The sequence below is a fragment of the Magallana gigas genome, chromosome 8, assembly GCF_963853765.1.
Source record: "Magallana gigas chromosome 8, xbMagGiga1.1, whole genome shotgun sequence".
Classification (NCBI taxonomy): Eukaryota; Metazoa; Mollusca; class Bivalvia; order Ostreida; family Ostreidae; genus Magallana; species Magallana gigas.
In genome coordinates, this window is record NC_088860.1 from 6,313,166 (window position 1) to 6,329,596 (window position 16,431).

The following is a 16,431-nucleotide window of genomic DNA, read 5'->3' on the forward strand; positions in this document are numbered from 1 at the left end:
AGAGAAACAGAAATAAATGTCATCAAAAGTTTCAATCGACCAAGCAATACTTTGTTCCATAACGTATAGTACTGATGTATTAACGTTAGTTAATTTCACTTGATTTTACAATCAATTTATTAATTTGTTTAGAGAAATCTAAGAATGTAAATAGAATGCTTTCTTTAATGATTCATGTGGGTTATAAAAGTAGCAATCATTGCAGAAAAAAATGAATAACGCGATAACCTTCATATCCCGCATTAAATCACCAAAGAAAGCATTTTATTGTTTAAGTATTTCTATATGATTATAGTATCTATCATAGTAAAACACCAGTATTATAGAAAATAGGGTAAATAGTAGAATGTATAAACGGCAGCGATTTGAATTGAATAGGGTCACCCTATCCAGTTACCTTCATTGATTATGCCACAATGTCACATGAAAAAAAAGGTATAATTCCACTGTATCTCAATCTCACATAAATTTTTTTTGGTTCAGTGAAGAATATTAATAAACTTGGGCTTTCTGCAGGAGGAAAGTTGTTATGTGTATAGTTGGTAAAAGGTTAAGGAGGGATGGTAAGGAAGATAAAAATACTATACAGTATAACATACTTATAACAAAGTGCCAAGGATGATTGATTTTACTTTGTTATAAGCGTAATTCATTATATTCTTAAAGTTTACATCATAAAATAAAGTCACGGGGAATGAAAATCACTTCACTGTTAGCATCAATTCATTATAAGGGTATTCGCTATAACCATGTTTTACTGTACAACTTTTTCTGTTATTAAAAAAACCCATCATAATCGCTTTTTCTTCTGTATTTTATTATAAACAAGAAAAACATAAAATGGTAAAATAAATCCAGTAAAAAACATATACATGCATACAAATGGTTTAGTGTACACATATATGATTCCGTGTAGTATATATTTCATTAACAAATATCTAAATGCAAAAACACTGGAAGCAAGTGTTTGGTCCATTAAAAAAACATTCAGCTTTTCCAATTATGTGCTATATTAGTGTTTCACATCTGCCCATCATAACCTTTGACCCTTGACCTGCCCTAGATCTGTATGGGTAGTCTGGGTGTGGCTATCAGGTCATCGTTGAAGGAGAGTTCCTGGGTCCACTCGTACAGTTTGCTGGCCTCCCTCTCCCATTCCTCCCCCTCCTCTCCATCCTCTCCCGTGATCCCGTACTTATCAAAGTAATCATCTGGCTCCTCGGACACTGCTGTCGGCTCACGCGAGTCCAAGAGTTTACTCCCCTCCTGAAAGGAAACATTGCTTGACAGTTACAACCCTGTAGACCTGTTTTTTTTATTCTCAAATGAGAAAGATGAAACTGAACAACAACAAAATAAAGCACAGCAAAGAAATTGATAGGAGTTTTAAAACATAGCATAGGATATTGCATGGGCAGGAATATAGCAAATAATAAAATTTATCTAAATAGTCATTATTTTTTTATGGGGCTGTCATTTAGAGGAAAACTATTTCTGAATGAATATACATGTACATATTTACATTGTACATGTACAAATGCATTTAGATGTGTGTTTAATTTCATTAGATTAGCAGGAAACTTTTATCAGAAATATTTGATATGTCAATAGATCTTCTATGCAAACTGAAAAAAAAATCACTCCTTTCTATCAAGAAAATACCGGTAGTTTGCAAATAAAATATCATGGTACAAATAATATTCTATACAAAATAACAAAAATGATATGGAGATCACGATCAAAGAAGCATGAAAACTAATTGGACCGCAAGGATTGCTAATAAATGCATGTCATATAAATAAAGATAAAAAAGAATGCATGAAATAATAATAATCAACTTATCAGCTATTGTCCATCAATAAATAATACATAAAACATTATATACAAGCAGTAACATTGCAGGATACACATCTCTACATTCTTACCGAACTCGTTTCAGTTGAACTCTAGAAGAAAGGCAATCAAGTCCTCTTTGTTACATGGTCTTTTATCGATAATTGTTACAGAGATATTTTTCATAACCAGTGATACAATGTGATAAATTGAGTTGCAATACCAAACTTCCGATCACGTGTTAGAAAAACAGAGAATGATAAGACTTACTCGATCTAGACCGTACATCTTCCTGAGTTTGGAGGCTCGAGCTTTAGCCTGCCGGGACCGCCGACTTGAGATGGGATGACTTCCATAGCCAGACATTTTGGATTTGGGTGTGGTTAAAGGGGCTCCTACAGGTATGGACTCTGACCTGTTTTTATATAAGCAATTACATCAGGCCGTATCATTAAACATGTAAGTTTGATTTTTAAGGTGCATGCATAAAAATACAAATATTAATAGAACATGAACTTTTGATAAGAAATTTTATTCAAAATTTTTTGTTGTTTAAATTACTGTATCATTTAATATGCAATTATTATTAGAGTAAAAAAAATTGCCAGCTGTTCAGTAATACTTAAAGTTGATACTTTTCACTGAAACCATAACCTACCGGAGAGTAGAAATGGCCCGTATATGTTGAACTTTGATCTCTTGTGACACAGGCCTTTGAACCAAGATAGGAATTTCCTGCCGTAGCCTGGGGGTGATTCTCTGATTGTACAAGTAGTCAATCACATCATAGAATATGGTCCGCCTTGAGAGAACTTTGAATAAAAAAAAATTCATTGTTTTTGAAAACTTTCTGCTATTTACAATGCAACTTAGTTTATTGTGTTGCTATTTAAAATACTGGTATTTTTTTCAATTAAAGTTGATAGCTAAATTAGATTGTAAAATAAAAACTGTTTAACAAGAAACAAGGACTTTTAGTCTTATACACCTGCCATGTCTTTTTCGAAGAATTAGAATTGCTATATTTATGTGAACTTGACCTTGGTCAATGACCTCAAAGAACCTTTATGTCAACTGTATAGGTTCTGCTTATAGTTTAATCATAAAAGTTTTTTGATGAGGTGCAAAATTCAAATAGACTGACATGGCCAGTGATTCTAATATAACCCCCCCCCCCCCCAAAAAAAAAATGTCCATGGAATGTGATTATGATTAATGGTAAATTTAACCTTTTGATTAGAGTTTTTCCATTTTATTATTACCCCCCCCCCCCCCAAAAAAAAATAAATGTCCATGGAATGTGATTATGATTAATGGTAAATTTAACCTTTTGATTAGAGTTTTTCCATTTTATTATTTTAAGATATTGCTCATGGACTTTTAGTGAACTTAACATACTGTCTAATGTGAGTTTTCTCCAGTAGTTTTCTTTGCCTCCCAGTGATGCTGGAGCTTCATCCACATTAGCAAGATACTGAAATAGAAGCATTCACTTTATCAATGTTAAGGCCTACATGATATCCTTACACTTGTGTAGAATTAAAGGTCGTTTGAGTTATTTACAACTTTGGAATAAACTTTGCATTTTTTAAGTTTTTCTTTAAATGTGTTAAGAATGGATTTAAGAAGTTGTTTCCCTTGAAAGGTGTTTATACCTGCATGTAATCCTTTAGTGTAGTGACATCAATTTCATCGGTGACTCTGTACTGTTGGTTATACATGGCGTCCTGTAGCATCTGATCATAGAATCTCCTGTTCCCCATGTGTCTCAAAGAGTCTTCAGAGGCCTGCCATAGGAATTTGTTATACATTATAATGATTTATTAAAATTTCAATAATCCATTGGATGATATATACCACAATGATTGCATATAAAAATGCTTTTAACAAAAGGAGATTTGCTAAAATTTCTAAAAGTTAATTCACTCCATCTGATACATAATAACAAACACTACAATTAAGTTTGATGTGGTCAGATCAACATGCTTTGGTAATAATTTTTTTTTTTAATTTTTACGCAATTAATTTTACAATAAATAATATAAATGTAAAAAATGATATGATGAAGCATGTTTCACATAATCAAAGAGCATTGTGCAAGTGAAAATCAATATTTATGTTGGTGTAGTAAATACCTATATACACATGGTATCGGGTGCGTTCGCCCCATCCACATGTTCGCCTTAGTCCGTTCGCTCTGGGTCCCTTCGCTCTAATTATCGTTCGCCCAAATAATCGTTCGCCTTAAACCTCGTTCGCTCCTTGTTTATAAATAAACCATATTATAAGTTATTTCATTTACTTTTAGCTTAAAACTTGTTAACTTTTATTCATTATTCGTATTAGCAGATGATTATCACCTATTCTATAGGCCTAGCTATCTTTAAAGAATTTACATATAACACAATTCTTTGATCTGTAAATGAGATGTATACGGAAATGGAACATGTAACTGTATCAAACTACATGTACTGTCAACCATGGTGATTATTATGTGGAAGTAGAAAGGGCGGTATTGTTTTTATTAATTATATATGTATCTTTCAAAATGTTTAAATTGACCAGAATACACAAAAATATATAAATTAATTAATCCTATATAAAATTAAGGCGAACGGACCTAGGGCGAACGAAAACTAGAGCGAACGGCGTCAAGGGCGAACGCGTTTTAGAGCGAACGAACAGCCAATCTATACACATGTACTTCACAACAGAGAGAGAGAGAGAGAGAGAGAGAGAGAGAGAGCTGTCATGCATACCTCAGAGGCTGGTTTGATCACTCGTTTTCCACTTAGGTATTTCACACCTTTTCCTTCTGTGTGAATAAATATCTTGAAGAAAATCATGGGAGGAAATTCTTGTCCACCAAATCTGTATATGGGAATATGGGAAAAGTATTGTTAGAATTAGTCAACAAGGAAATTGACTACTACATGTACAAACATTTGAAAACAAATGATCAATAAAAATTTTAAACAGCAAGTTTCAATAAACTTTTTTCCTCAAATTGAAGCAAAATCACAACTTTTATGAAAGAAAATATATTTGTGAAAATATAAAATAATTATACATGAAGTGTTCATCCAAACACTTAAATAACATATCATACATGTAGTATCTAAAATAACTCAACTGTATAATTCATTAGACAGGAGCATATAATGCAATAACAAATTCCTCTTCAATACAAGAATTCAATAGTCTTTAATTTTTTATAAAGAAATTAACCCCTTAAGACAATTTTTTCACAAAAATGTACCAGAGATTACTCCAAGATAAGCCTTAATGTTTGACTAAACAAACATTTTTTCTGAGGTACACTGAAATAACAGAGCTGAAATACATGTACCATCAAGACAGTGGCGTGAGTCATTAAGACAATGAAGTGTGTCATTTACCTGAATCTAACTCTGACTTGTTGAACTTTGTCATCAAGAAGTTCAGCCTCCTTGGGACAAACTTTCCTCAAGATCTCTTTTGATAAAGAATTTTCCTAAAATTGACAATTTTTATATTTAAAGAATATATACATCAAAACCCTTATGTGCACATATACCAGAAAAGTTTTGAATATGTATATAACTATACTCACTGCTGCACATACAGCATGTTTCAACAATCGGAACATTTGTTTGTCTCTGTAAGCGATCCACTGTCTCTCTATTATGGTAGCAGCAGCTTGCCTTATCAGTCTGTTCAAAATTGTTTAAAGCATGATAGATAAAACATACTGTTTACACAAAGTTAAGCTGAGCAAAAGTTAAAAATATACTTTAGTGTGAGACAAGAGGATTAATATTATTGTGTGAGCTTGAATACTTTAAAAAATAAAAACATAAAAAAAGTTCTGACACCCTCTGTAGAAATGTAAAATAACCCAACATATTTTACTCAGTTCATTCAATGTTTGTGGATCTTTACAGAATTCATGAAAAGATAGTCTTACTCCATTTCTGATTTCTGAGGCTGGCGAAGACCTTTGCTTAAAGTGCTTTGATTCAGATTTGAGCGGCTTCCAGCTTGATAATCCTTTGAACTAATAGGCGTTGTTGTAAGTGCTCTATTTCCAACATCATCCTGTCCAGGAACATCCAGTCCAGGGCTTTTGGAGGGGGTTCCACCTCTTTTACTTGCTGCGGACGGGATTTTTACATTTATGGAAGTCCTGCTGGTCATGCTCTTGGCATCTGGACTCTTTGTTTCACTCCCCGATTCAGACATCTTTGAAGCAATGTTTCTTTTATTTCTTCAATAGAGAAAAATTGTTTTGCATTTACTTTTTTATGCAATCATATGTTTATGAGGCATCAAATAATAATGACTGTTGATATTGATGCATTTTGTACAAATATCACTCCCATTCAAACATGAATGACAATCAACAATTACTGGTTTCGTACAGATTACTGACTTTCTAGAAGCAAGAAATCAGTACATTTTATTTCACGTGTGCACATTTGAATAACACAACTGCGTGAACATAATCAATCGAGGAAATTCGGGATTGTTGCTTACCACAATTTCGATGTTCTTTACCATAACCATATAGGCAAAAGTTCTAGGTATCGATATAAAACTTCATGTTGTGGTATTCCCCATTCAAATTAGCAAAGATTTAAGCAATGACATGATTGATTACTGAAATTTTAGCGTTTCTATTATAAACATTTGCGAGAGCTTCCGTAGAAACCTGTCCCATAATACAATATTTTCAGATAGTGCGCATGCGTAGATACAAAATTCCAGACGGCGAATGTTTTGATGTTCTGTAACTAGTGTGAGGATTTTATGCTGCCGGAAAATGAGATTGAAAACTTCGTTACAGAAAGAAGCAAAGCATATCCTTTTTTCCAACAACTATAGTTTAATGTAGAAATGTATTTATAATTGTATAATAACTTTGATCTGATGAAAAAAACATGACATGGTGTTAAAAAGTGGTGAAGTTTTTTAGTGGATTTTGCTTGTAATATCATGTGTGTTATTTTGGGGATTTTGTATAGAGTCTGTAAAATTACAAAACTCTGAGGACTTAACATAATATGTTACTGCTTGTTTATGTCTCATGTATATAAAGTAGATGTTTATGTTGAAATTTAAGACCTATTTCATTTTAACGCTGCATTCCTTAACACCATAGCACATTCAGAACTTGTTAGTTGTGTTGGATGGACAACACCAGATGAATGTTACTCTGGAGCAGACGACCACCTTGTTTTGAAGTGGAATCTGAATTCAAATGAAACAACAACATTAGTCAAACTGCCAGAAGATGTGTTCCCTACAGATATGCACTGGTTCCCGAAATCAGCGGCAGGGGGAGGGGCCGGCAAAAAGGGATCAGACCTGTTTGTGCTCACTTCTACTGATGGTAATTCTAATAAAATTTCTGTTGGGTTATTAACCTTTTTCAAGATTTGACAGAAACTTTGATTAATATATTAATTGTGCATGGATCTATAGAAATGTATACTAACTGTTGATGTTTTTGTTGCCCACTCTATAGAATCAAAGTACTGAAGAACTGACGGGAGTTGATTTTATCGTTTATTATATATTTTAGAATCAACGATATATTATTTTGCATGGCAAGTAGTATATATTTGAATTATGCACATTTAAAAAAAAATGAATTATTCTCCGACAAGAATTTCGCGAAAACCCCATATGAATCATGTTGTGTAATATTCAAATAATTAATTCCATCAAACTACGTATCAGTAATCGACATTTCAAAGAAATAGTATGGATCGAAGCTCTATTGAACTCTAGTCTCGTCTGTCTCCGTTAATCTACGATAAGCAAGAGAGGCTCTCTGCTTGTCGGAGATTTACGGATATGTTGAACTCTGGCGTAGGAATACAAACAATGTACAACTACAAAAATATCTAAATTGTTCGTACCATTTAAAATTTGACTATTTACAAGGCATCTTTAAATAAGTGTCCTTGAAAAACAATGTTTTAGAATATATTACATCGAATTTATCGATTATTTTCAAGGACTAAATGTTATCAGCGGTGTTAGTTTGTGCTTAGGTGCAAACACTGTTTCACTTTCGGTTTGCCTGAGTAACTGCATAGGAGAGTTGATTTAAAATCAACTCCCAAAAAGATCAAAACTTTGACAGTTATAAGTACTTTTCTATTATATCCTGATACTTGTTTGATAATGGTAATTGCATGTCGTTGTTTGCAAATGTTTTTGATGTTCATTGACCTACAAATAGTTTCGATTCACTATATCTTTGTAGGAAAGTTCCATTTGATCAGCAGATCTGGAAGAGTAGAGAAAAGCATTGATGCTCATAAAGGAGCTGTTTTGTCTGGCCGTTGGAGTTGGGATGGAACTGCCCTGGTTACAGGTATGTCATAATGAAGATAAAATCCTTTATAACTACAGTCACTGCCACTTTACAAAAAAATGTTTTACAAAATTTACTTTATGATTGAATTGTTAATTGGGTTCTTATTTTCAATGATGAACATATACCAACAAGTATAGATGTGATTTACTGCAGGTTATTGATAATGATTAGCTTATAAGTAACTGTTGTATAAATTTAATAACATTTTGAATATGTGTAACCACTTGTATTTACCATTGTAGCGGGTGAAGATGGACAAGTAAAAATCTGGTCTAGAAGTGGCATGTTGAGGTCTACTCTAACACAGAACAGTAAGTAGTTACTGATCACAGTATTCAGTGTCTGAGAGCTGTGAGCTACTCTAACACAGAACAGTAAGTAGTAACTGATCACAGTATTCAATGTCTGAGAGCTGTGAGCTAATCTAACACAGAACAGTAAGTTGTAACTAATCACAGTATTCAATGTCTGAGAGCTGTGAGCTTCTCTAACACAGAACAGTAAGTAGTTAACTGATCATAGTATTAAGTGTCTGAGAGTTGCAAGCTACTCTAACACAGAACAGTAAGTAGTAACTGATTACAGTATTCAGTGTCTGAGAGCTGTGAGCTACTCTAACACAGAACAGAAAGTAGTAACTAATCACAGTATTCAGTGTCTGAGAGCTGGTGTAACAAGTGAGGAGGTTGCTAAATTATGTATATCTATTTGACTGCAGGTAACACAGTGTATGGTGTTGCATGGGGACCAGACTCGGATCAAGTTCTATTTACCAATGGGAGACAACTTGTCATCAAGTCACTGCAGGCAAATGCTAAACCCACAATGGTAAGTTGTTTAATTAACAACTAAAGCTGTGTACTTCATAAATCATCATCCATTATGTACCTGATCTCAAAGGTGGGATATATAACTTCCAAACAAAGTCATTTATATGTTATTGTCGGTCACTTGAGGTTTTTTTTTCTCCTCAGTGGAAAGCCCATGAAGGTGTCATATTAAATGTTGACTGGAACCCTGTAAACAACCTCATTTTGTCAGGAGGAGAAGATTGTAGATACAAGGTTTGTTACTGAACTGTCCCACTTTTCATGAACAGTATATGATTTAGTCTTATTCATTAAATATGCTTTGTTAGGTTTAGAGTTGCAATCTTCTCTGTTCATACACTGGTCCTTTTGTTAAGGTCTGGGACACATACGGGCGCATTATGTACAGCAGTGCTGCCCATGACTACCCAATCACCTCATTAGCCTGGACACCCAATGGAGAACTATTTGCTGTCGGCTCCTTCAACACACTTAGACTCTGTGATCAGGCAGGGGTGAGTAATCAAACAATTGGTACTGTTATCAATCATTCTAGAGTTGTGCTTAGTGTTTCATTGCTATCATTTTCAAATTTAGAAAGAGTTGTTATTGAGATGAAATGTGAGAATTTTATAAAATGCTTTAAAATAGTTGCAGTACATGTATTGCTCTGGTAAAATATGATATTGTTTGATAAACATAATTTTAATATGTGCCATCTAAAACTATGCCAAACTGAAATGAATTGCTCTTCTAAAGAGCATTTTGCAGTTATCTTGAAAGTCTAAATACTGGATACAGTTGTATAAGTATTTGTGATTTAGTACCTGTGTATTATTTTAATGTTGTAGTGGTCATACTCTCTGGAGAAACCAAACACTGGTAGCCTGTTCAAATTGGCATGGTCCAGTGATGGAACACAGGTAGCAGGTGCTTGTGGCAATGGACAGGTACTGATAGCCAATGTCATTGAAAAGTAAGTACTAAGCAGTAACTACTACAGCACATGTGTGACTATAAGCTACTATAAAGAAAAAATAATATTTCAATGTCAGTAGCTACTTGGCACATGTGTAACTTAAGTTATACTCATAAAAAACCATTATTCGGTTATTGTGTGAACTTTTGTCATACAGTTGTGCAATTTCAGTGCTTCAGGTTAATCTTTGTTTGTGTATTGTAGGAGACTGGAATGGAAAAATTATGAGGCAGTGGTTGTAAGCAGCAAACAAATCCATGTCAGAAATGTGATGAATGAAGCTTTGGAGAAACTAGACTTCAGAGACCGGGTCATCAAAGTCTCGCTGTGTTTCAATCATCTTGTGGTGGCCACAGCGTCGCAGTGCTACATTTACAAGTGTGTTTTATTCTTTACTGATTAAGTTTGTGTAAATAAACACAAAACAAAATATGAGGGTTTTTTCCCAGTTTTTAAAATTTGCAAGAGCAAAGTAAATAATATTTTTATTTGTACATGTCACATTTTGTAATTTCACTTTTTTTTGGTTTAGTTCAGAATTCTAGATATAATTATGCATGTTTTATTATATTTGCTACATAAAAAAGATACCCTAAAAAATGAACAAAAAATATTTGAAATTGAGAAAAAAAAACCCTTTAACATAATATATCACAATTTATCAAAATAGAAAATGTTCATGCATGAGAAAAAAGATTTTAAATCTATACAGTACTTACCAAAGTTTTTTATTTTCACTTCAGCACAAAGAATTGGAATACTCCTATGATTTTTGATTTGAAGGAGGGCAACATATCACTGATTCTTCAAGCAGAGAAGTAATTTTCCATAAAACTTTTACTTATTATGTATAAGTGTGTGTTGTTTTTATTTCATTTCTCATTTCTTAAGTCAAAGATGAAAGCTCTTCTTACAGCATATTAACAATAAAGAAAACATATATGTTCTTTTATTTTAGACACTTTATGCTGGTGGACAGCTCCAATGTGTACATCTACTCCTATGATGGTCGGATGGTCTGCTCTCCTAAATATCCAGGAATGAGGGCAGATATATTGAATTATCAAACAGTATCTCTGAGTAATGACACAGTAGCAATTAGAGACAAAACAGACGAAAAAGGTACCAGCACACCCTTTATAAAAGATTATATCATGAGAAATGTATCTTATTTTTAAAGTTTAAGCTTAAGAAAAATAATGCTCCATAGTAATTTTTTCATTAAAAATTGATTATTAAATAGGCAAATACTGTTCCTATGAACTGTTTAGAAGACAATCGTTTTTCTTTGTAGTAATTTACGTCTTTGATGCACAAAATGGAAAACCATTGGGAGACGGAAAACCTATTACACACAAGGTACATTGTACATTACCACATCACTGTCATAGTGTTTCCTTTAAGCTTCAGAAACGGTCAGTGAGATTTGTCTCTATGCTCTATATGTCTCATCACTGGTCGTTGTTTTACAGTTGGAGGTGATGGAGATCGCTCTGGACCAGTGTGGACCGGCAACAGAGAGGAGACTGGCCATCATTGACAAAAACAGAGACCTGTACCTGACCTCTGTCAGAGTGTTCGGCTCCGAGAGGAAGTCCAACAAGTTAGGTAGGGGTTGTTGTTTATGAACATTGTAGAATACCATACATCATGGTGGACGGGTTGCGATTATTTTTTTTTTTTGCTATGTATCAATAATAATTATTTTACTGACATATTTTTAAAATGAAACTCCCCCTTCCAAAAATCAGTAAGTAAAAGGAAATGTACCAGGTATACACAGAATTGTTTGAAACAAGGGTGAGGTTTTAACCTATGAACATGTACATTTTGATTGGACAGGGAGTTTTGACATCGGAAGTCATCCATCTATGAGTGTAATTGTTTGATAGGTGAGAATAGTTGTTGTTATACAGGAAACATGATACAGTCCCTGTGTTGGAACGACTCGGCCAACATGTTAGCTGCTCTAGCCGATGGGAAATTCACTGTGTGGTATTACCCCAACACGATCTACGTGGACAGAGACCTAGCCAGCCGCACTGTGTTTGAGAAGGAAGCAAGGTATGAATTATAACGGCATCTGTATCTCATCATGATTATAGAAAGTATTCTGAATTCTTCATCATGTTAATGTGTAATATAAAACTTGTGTGTATTTAACTTACAATGCTAACCAAATGTTAACATTTAAATCTGCTCTTCATCAGTAAGAGGTAAGATAAATTCTCTTTAGCTCATTTAATCACATATTATTAGTTGTTTAGCTGCTCTCATTTGAAAACTAGGAAATAGAATAGATTTGTATCAATATCATTACATATACTGGTACATGAATAACTTATATATGTACACTTTTCTGTTGGTTCTATGGTACATAGTTTTCAGTCACCAAAGGCTGCACAAGGTTACATGGTATCTTCCAATCCTGATTTAATATTCTTCTATACTCTGGGAATCCTAGTGGGTTGTTTTATTGTAATACAAATATAGCACATTGGAAAAGGTGATATCTACAGTGTTCATTTAGTTTCTAAATATCTGTCAATGATATACATTAGATTCACTCATTGATCGGTATCTAAAGGTAATTTGATAACATTGTATGTACATGTATGTTGATGACACTGATTGATTATTCAAATTTAGTTTGAACATTATTTTTGTGTCTTTAAAAATATATTTTATATACAATATAGTGCTTTGCATGTCTTTTAGGATATAGTTTAAATCTTTGTTTTAAATAAGAATGCATGGTTATTTTTTATTTCATAATTTATGAAAATTGCTAATACATGTACCTTTAAAAAAAAATTTATTTTTTTTTACATGTGAAATGAATATAAACAAATCCATTGCTTCTCATAGCACATGAGAGAAAGAAAATGATCATGATATAAAAATGTCTCCCAAGAGATCAAATGTTATCTCTTGATCTTTATGAGATCAATGTTGGGTTATTTCTTGTACTGTCTCATTCATTCGCAGTAACACAGAGCAAATAAAAATTTAGTATCAATAGGTTAAGTGACAAATTAAACTGTTTCACAGATAAAGGGAGTTAACTTTTAGTAATAAGATAGTAACTGTTGTAGATATAATTTACCAGTAGATAATCCTCTCTTTTAAAAGTTAGAAAAAAAACTCCTATGTTTATGCACTAATGTTTATATTTTTAGTGAATTTGGTAAAAATCCACAGTTATTAAACTTCATTGGAAACCACATCATCATTCGTCGAGCAGAGGGTTCGCTAGTAGGCACAGGAATCTCTCCATACCCGGCCATCTTACACAGCTATGTACAAAGCTCTCGCTGGGATGATGCTGTACGGCTATGTCGATTTGTGAAGGTAGTCATGTATTCTTTCTCTTAATAAATTTTGCTCTATAAAGATAATAATCTTTTCATAATTATGCCTCCCTTTGAAGAAGGGTCGGTCCACCAATAGTTTCCGTTCATTTTCTTCGCAGAGGTTGCACGTATTGAAATGAAATTCGATATAATAATATGTCCAGGTCAAGTTCTATTTTGGGTACGATCGATCAATATTCGACAGAGTTATTCTCTTGGACTAAAAATAATTCCGCTTATTTGCAGTTTCCATTCATTTTCTTTGTAGAGGTTGCACATATTGAAATGAAATTCGGTATACAGATTTACCACAATAATGTATAGGTTAAATTTGATTTTGGTTACAATCAAGCAATTTTCGACAGAGTTGTGCCCCTTTGACTGTTTCACAAACATCTCTTGTTTAAAAATGAAGTAATTTCACTTTTGACTGTAACATAACATTGACCATACATACATATATATATATTTTTAAAATGTTTCCATATATATACATGTTAAACTTTTGTGTGTACTGTACAGGATGATGTGTTGTGGTGTTGTTTGGCTGCCATGTCTGCCTATGCCAAGGAGTTAAATACAGCAGAAATAGCCTATGCTTCTATCAAAGAGGTATGTCAGTCTTCTTGATTGGTGAAATATGCTCATCTAACCCAAGTACTAGCTTTAAAAGGCTCATTTGCATGCTTAAAATTCAAAATCAAGAATTAAGGACATTTCTGTGAACTCACACAATCTTTTATTTCTAATCTTACCCATGTAAATTGACATCATAAAACATGTATCTATTTATTAAATGATAAGTATATATGTCCTACTTGCAGGCTGAGAAGGTGCAGTTTATAGTCAACATTAAGGACATTCCAGTGAAGGAGGCACGAAATGCTGAGATGGCCCTCCTGTGTGGGAGCCCCCAGGATGCCGAGTCCATCTTACTGACTGCTGGACTCATCTTCAGGGCAATCATGCTCAACATTCAACTCTACAACTGGGACAGGTAACAGACAAAGATATGATTGGATTACTTGAAGAATTTTTCTACATTTATGCTCATTTTTAAATAGAAATAGTTTTGAATGAGATAAAAAAATAAATAAATTCATATGCATGTTTATCTCTCACAATTTTGACATTTGGTGCTATGTTCTGTTTTGTATTGAGGTAAGAAATAGTAGGTACAGGTAAATCTAATGGCTATATATGCTATGACTTGCTTATTCACAGGGCGTTGGAGTTAGCAGTAAAGCACAAAACCCATGTGGACACAGTACTGGGATACCGACAGAGATACCTTGAGAGGTTTGACAAAAAGGAGAAAAACAAGCGGTTCTTACAGTACAGTGAAGGGGTAGGTGTCTAAGCCCTTTACTTAGATTTTTATTGAAATGTACTCATAAAAAAATCTTAGGACTTGATCATTTAAAAACTCTATGTTCATGAACATTTTTCAAACACAGCAACAATCAGAGAGAAAGTTGTGCTGCAAAATGAATTGTTACAAAGACGTTACATGATTAATCTACAAGAAATTCAAAATTCAAATGACAATTCATTAAAATAAGTAATGTGTTATGATTAGTCTAAAAGAAATTCAAAACATGATGTGTTTTTTTAGATAATCAATAATTGTAACTATCAATTATTATGAAAAGAATGAGTAACAGTAAAATTGTATTTTACAAATGTACTGTGGAATCATTAGAATTCGTGGTAGCTCAACTTTCATGGTATTCCTGGGTAGCCCTCCCCCACGAATTACAATCCTCAACGAAAACAATTTTAGAAAGAGTTATCTTTGTTACTGAAACAGTAACCGACGCATCCACGAAATAACATCCCCCCGAATGAGCAAAAAAGTCATAATCCACGAAAATTGGCCCCCCACGAATATAAATTATTCAACAGTATCTGATGTTATTGTTTAATCTTATTAATGTGACAGATCATAAATCATTTGTTTTGTTTGTTGATAGATTGAGATTGACTGGGAGAAGATTGATGCTAAAATAGAAATGGAGTACCAAAAGGAGAGAGAACGCCCAGAAAGAACCCCCGCCCCCTCAGCGGCTAGCTCAGGCGATAGACCAGAGAGGTCAGAAAGACCCAGGGGGCGGTCACAGATCTCTGGCCACTGAGTGTGGGCAAGGTCTAGTAGAGACGACTGTGATAGATTTATTTATATGTGGACATTTGAAGGTTGAACAGGTTAAGTGTTGTTCAACTGTTTTATGAGGATCATGGAACCACAGATGTGCTGACTTTTACATTATTATTCCGTCCATTCCAGACAGCTCTTTGTTTTTATTCCTTTGTGTGAAGGGAAAATGAAAGTAATAAATATTGAATGAATGGTACATTTTGTTAAATATATGCTTACAGCTCTCGGACTGTTTAATCAAAGGAAACGCATTAAACAAACGTGTTGATGTAGTTCCTGATCTGATTTTATATTGGCAGTTCAATGCTAAGCTGTGAAAACATAATGTTTCAGTTTATAATTATATAAAGTAGGGCAAGTTAAACATGCATGGGACACATACCTTGGATCGGACAACTTTGGTTATAAAAATACAAATAAATGTGCATGCGCTCATGTGTTGTTTCGTATATTCCTGAATTAGAACTGATGAACTTTATCATTATTAAGAAATTGATTGTCAGATTGTCAAAGAAATAGCAATAGTGGCATCGTAAAATGACGTCCAATAAAGCATTACTTGAATTTTGTGAATTAGTGAAAATGCACCCCCTAAAATGATTAGAAAGAAGTATGTTTTGAAACAAAATTTGATTAAAATACATGCAAGTCCAAGTTTCTGTAGGAACTGGCACGATAGAGGACCCCTCGTGATAAATATTCCTTTTAACAGAAGCATTACGGTAGTTTAAATTCCTGACTTTAATAGATTTGAGGATTTACATTAAATTTAAAGAAATCTAAATACTAGTAGCAAATGAATAAATTTATTTTTTGCATTAAAACCAGAAAATGTTGTCATTTTTAAACTCTACTGTGCATGGATGAACTTGAAAAAGTATGTGATATATGGAGTGTATTTCCTCCATGGCATCTTGAATCCACTGTGAGAG

General features: G+C 33.5%; 2 protein-coding genes across 3 annotated transcripts; one reads left to right on the forward strand and one right to left on the reverse strand.

The window, feature by feature from the left end:
* Positions 1 to 795: 795 nt before the first annotated feature.
* Positions 796 to 6,544, reverse strand: LOC105338634 (uncharacterized protein CXorf58). Of its 2 annotated transcripts, XM_011443837.4 has the most exons (11): positions 6,349 to 6,544; positions 5,780 to 6,079; positions 5,426 to 5,525; positions 5,232 to 5,326; positions 4,593 to 4,704; positions 3,489 to 3,620; positions 3,232 to 3,307; positions 2,492 to 2,645; positions 2,104 to 2,248; positions 1,926 to 1,946; positions 796 to 1,266 (listed from the first exon to the last, which is right to left on the reverse strand). In XM_011443837.4, the coding sequence occupies exons 2-11, from the start codon at positions 6,052 to 6,054 to the stop codon at positions 1,060 to 1,062; spliced, it is 1,317 nt and encodes a 438-aa protein (XP_011442139.1). In that variant the 5' UTR covers positions 6,055 to 6,079; positions 6,349 to 6,544; the 3' UTR covers positions 796 to 1,059. The 2 variants fall into 2 exon arrangements, with proteins under 2 accessions (XP_011442139.1, XP_011442140.1); XM_011443838.4 differs by lacking the exon at positions 1,926 to 1,946 and having other exon boundaries at positions 6,349 to 6,542.
* Positions 6,545 to 6,561: 17 nt separating this feature from the next.
* LOC105338633 (intraflagellar transport protein 80 homolog) lies at positions 6,562 to 15,695 on the forward strand. The gene is made up of 19 exons (XM_066068400.1): positions 6,562 to 6,670; positions 6,976 to 7,204; positions 8,087 to 8,197; positions 8,443 to 8,511; positions 8,919 to 9,028; positions 9,175 to 9,264; positions 9,387 to 9,524; positions 9,861 to 9,985; positions 10,193 to 10,366; positions 10,732 to 10,806; positions 10,947 to 11,110; positions 11,283 to 11,347; positions 11,461 to 11,596; positions 11,905 to 12,052; positions 13,168 to 13,339; positions 13,864 to 13,953; positions 14,166 to 14,338; positions 14,566 to 14,689; positions 15,315 to 15,695. The coding sequence occupies exons 1-19, from the start codon at positions 6,635 to 6,637 to the stop codon at positions 15,474 to 15,476; spliced, it is 2,391 nt and encodes a 796-aa protein (XP_065924472.1). The 5' UTR covers positions 6,562 to 6,634; the 3' UTR covers positions 15,477 to 15,695.
* Positions 15,696 to 16,431: the final 736 nt, after the last annotated feature.

Excerpts from the sequence above, each read along its gene's own strand:
- LOC105338634 (XM_011443837.4), bottom strand. The coding sequence starts at position 6,054 with ATGTCTGAATCGGGGAGTGAAACAAAGAGTCCAGATGCCAAGAGCATG. Across the intron at positions 4,705-5,231 it reads CAAGTCAGAGTTAGATTCAG|ATTTGGTGGACAAGAATTTC; the intron begins GTAAATGACACA and ends TCCCATATACAG. Across the intron at positions 2,249-2,491 it reads CGGGCCATTTCTACTCTCCG|GTCAGAGTCCATACCTGTAG; the intron begins GTAGGTTATGGT and ends ATATAAAAACAG.
- LOC105338633 (XM_066068400.1), top strand. The coding sequence starts at position 6,635 with ATGAGATTGAAAACTTCGTTACAGAAAGAAGCAAAG. Across the intron at positions 9,265-9,386 it reads GAGAAGATTGTAGATACAAG|GTCTGGGACACATACGGGCG; the intron begins GTTTGTTACTGA and ends CCTTTTGTTAAG. Across the intron at positions 13,340-13,863 it reads GGCTATGTCGATTTGTGAAG|GATGATGTGTTGTGGTGTTG; the intron begins GTAGTCATGTAT and ends TGTACTGTACAG.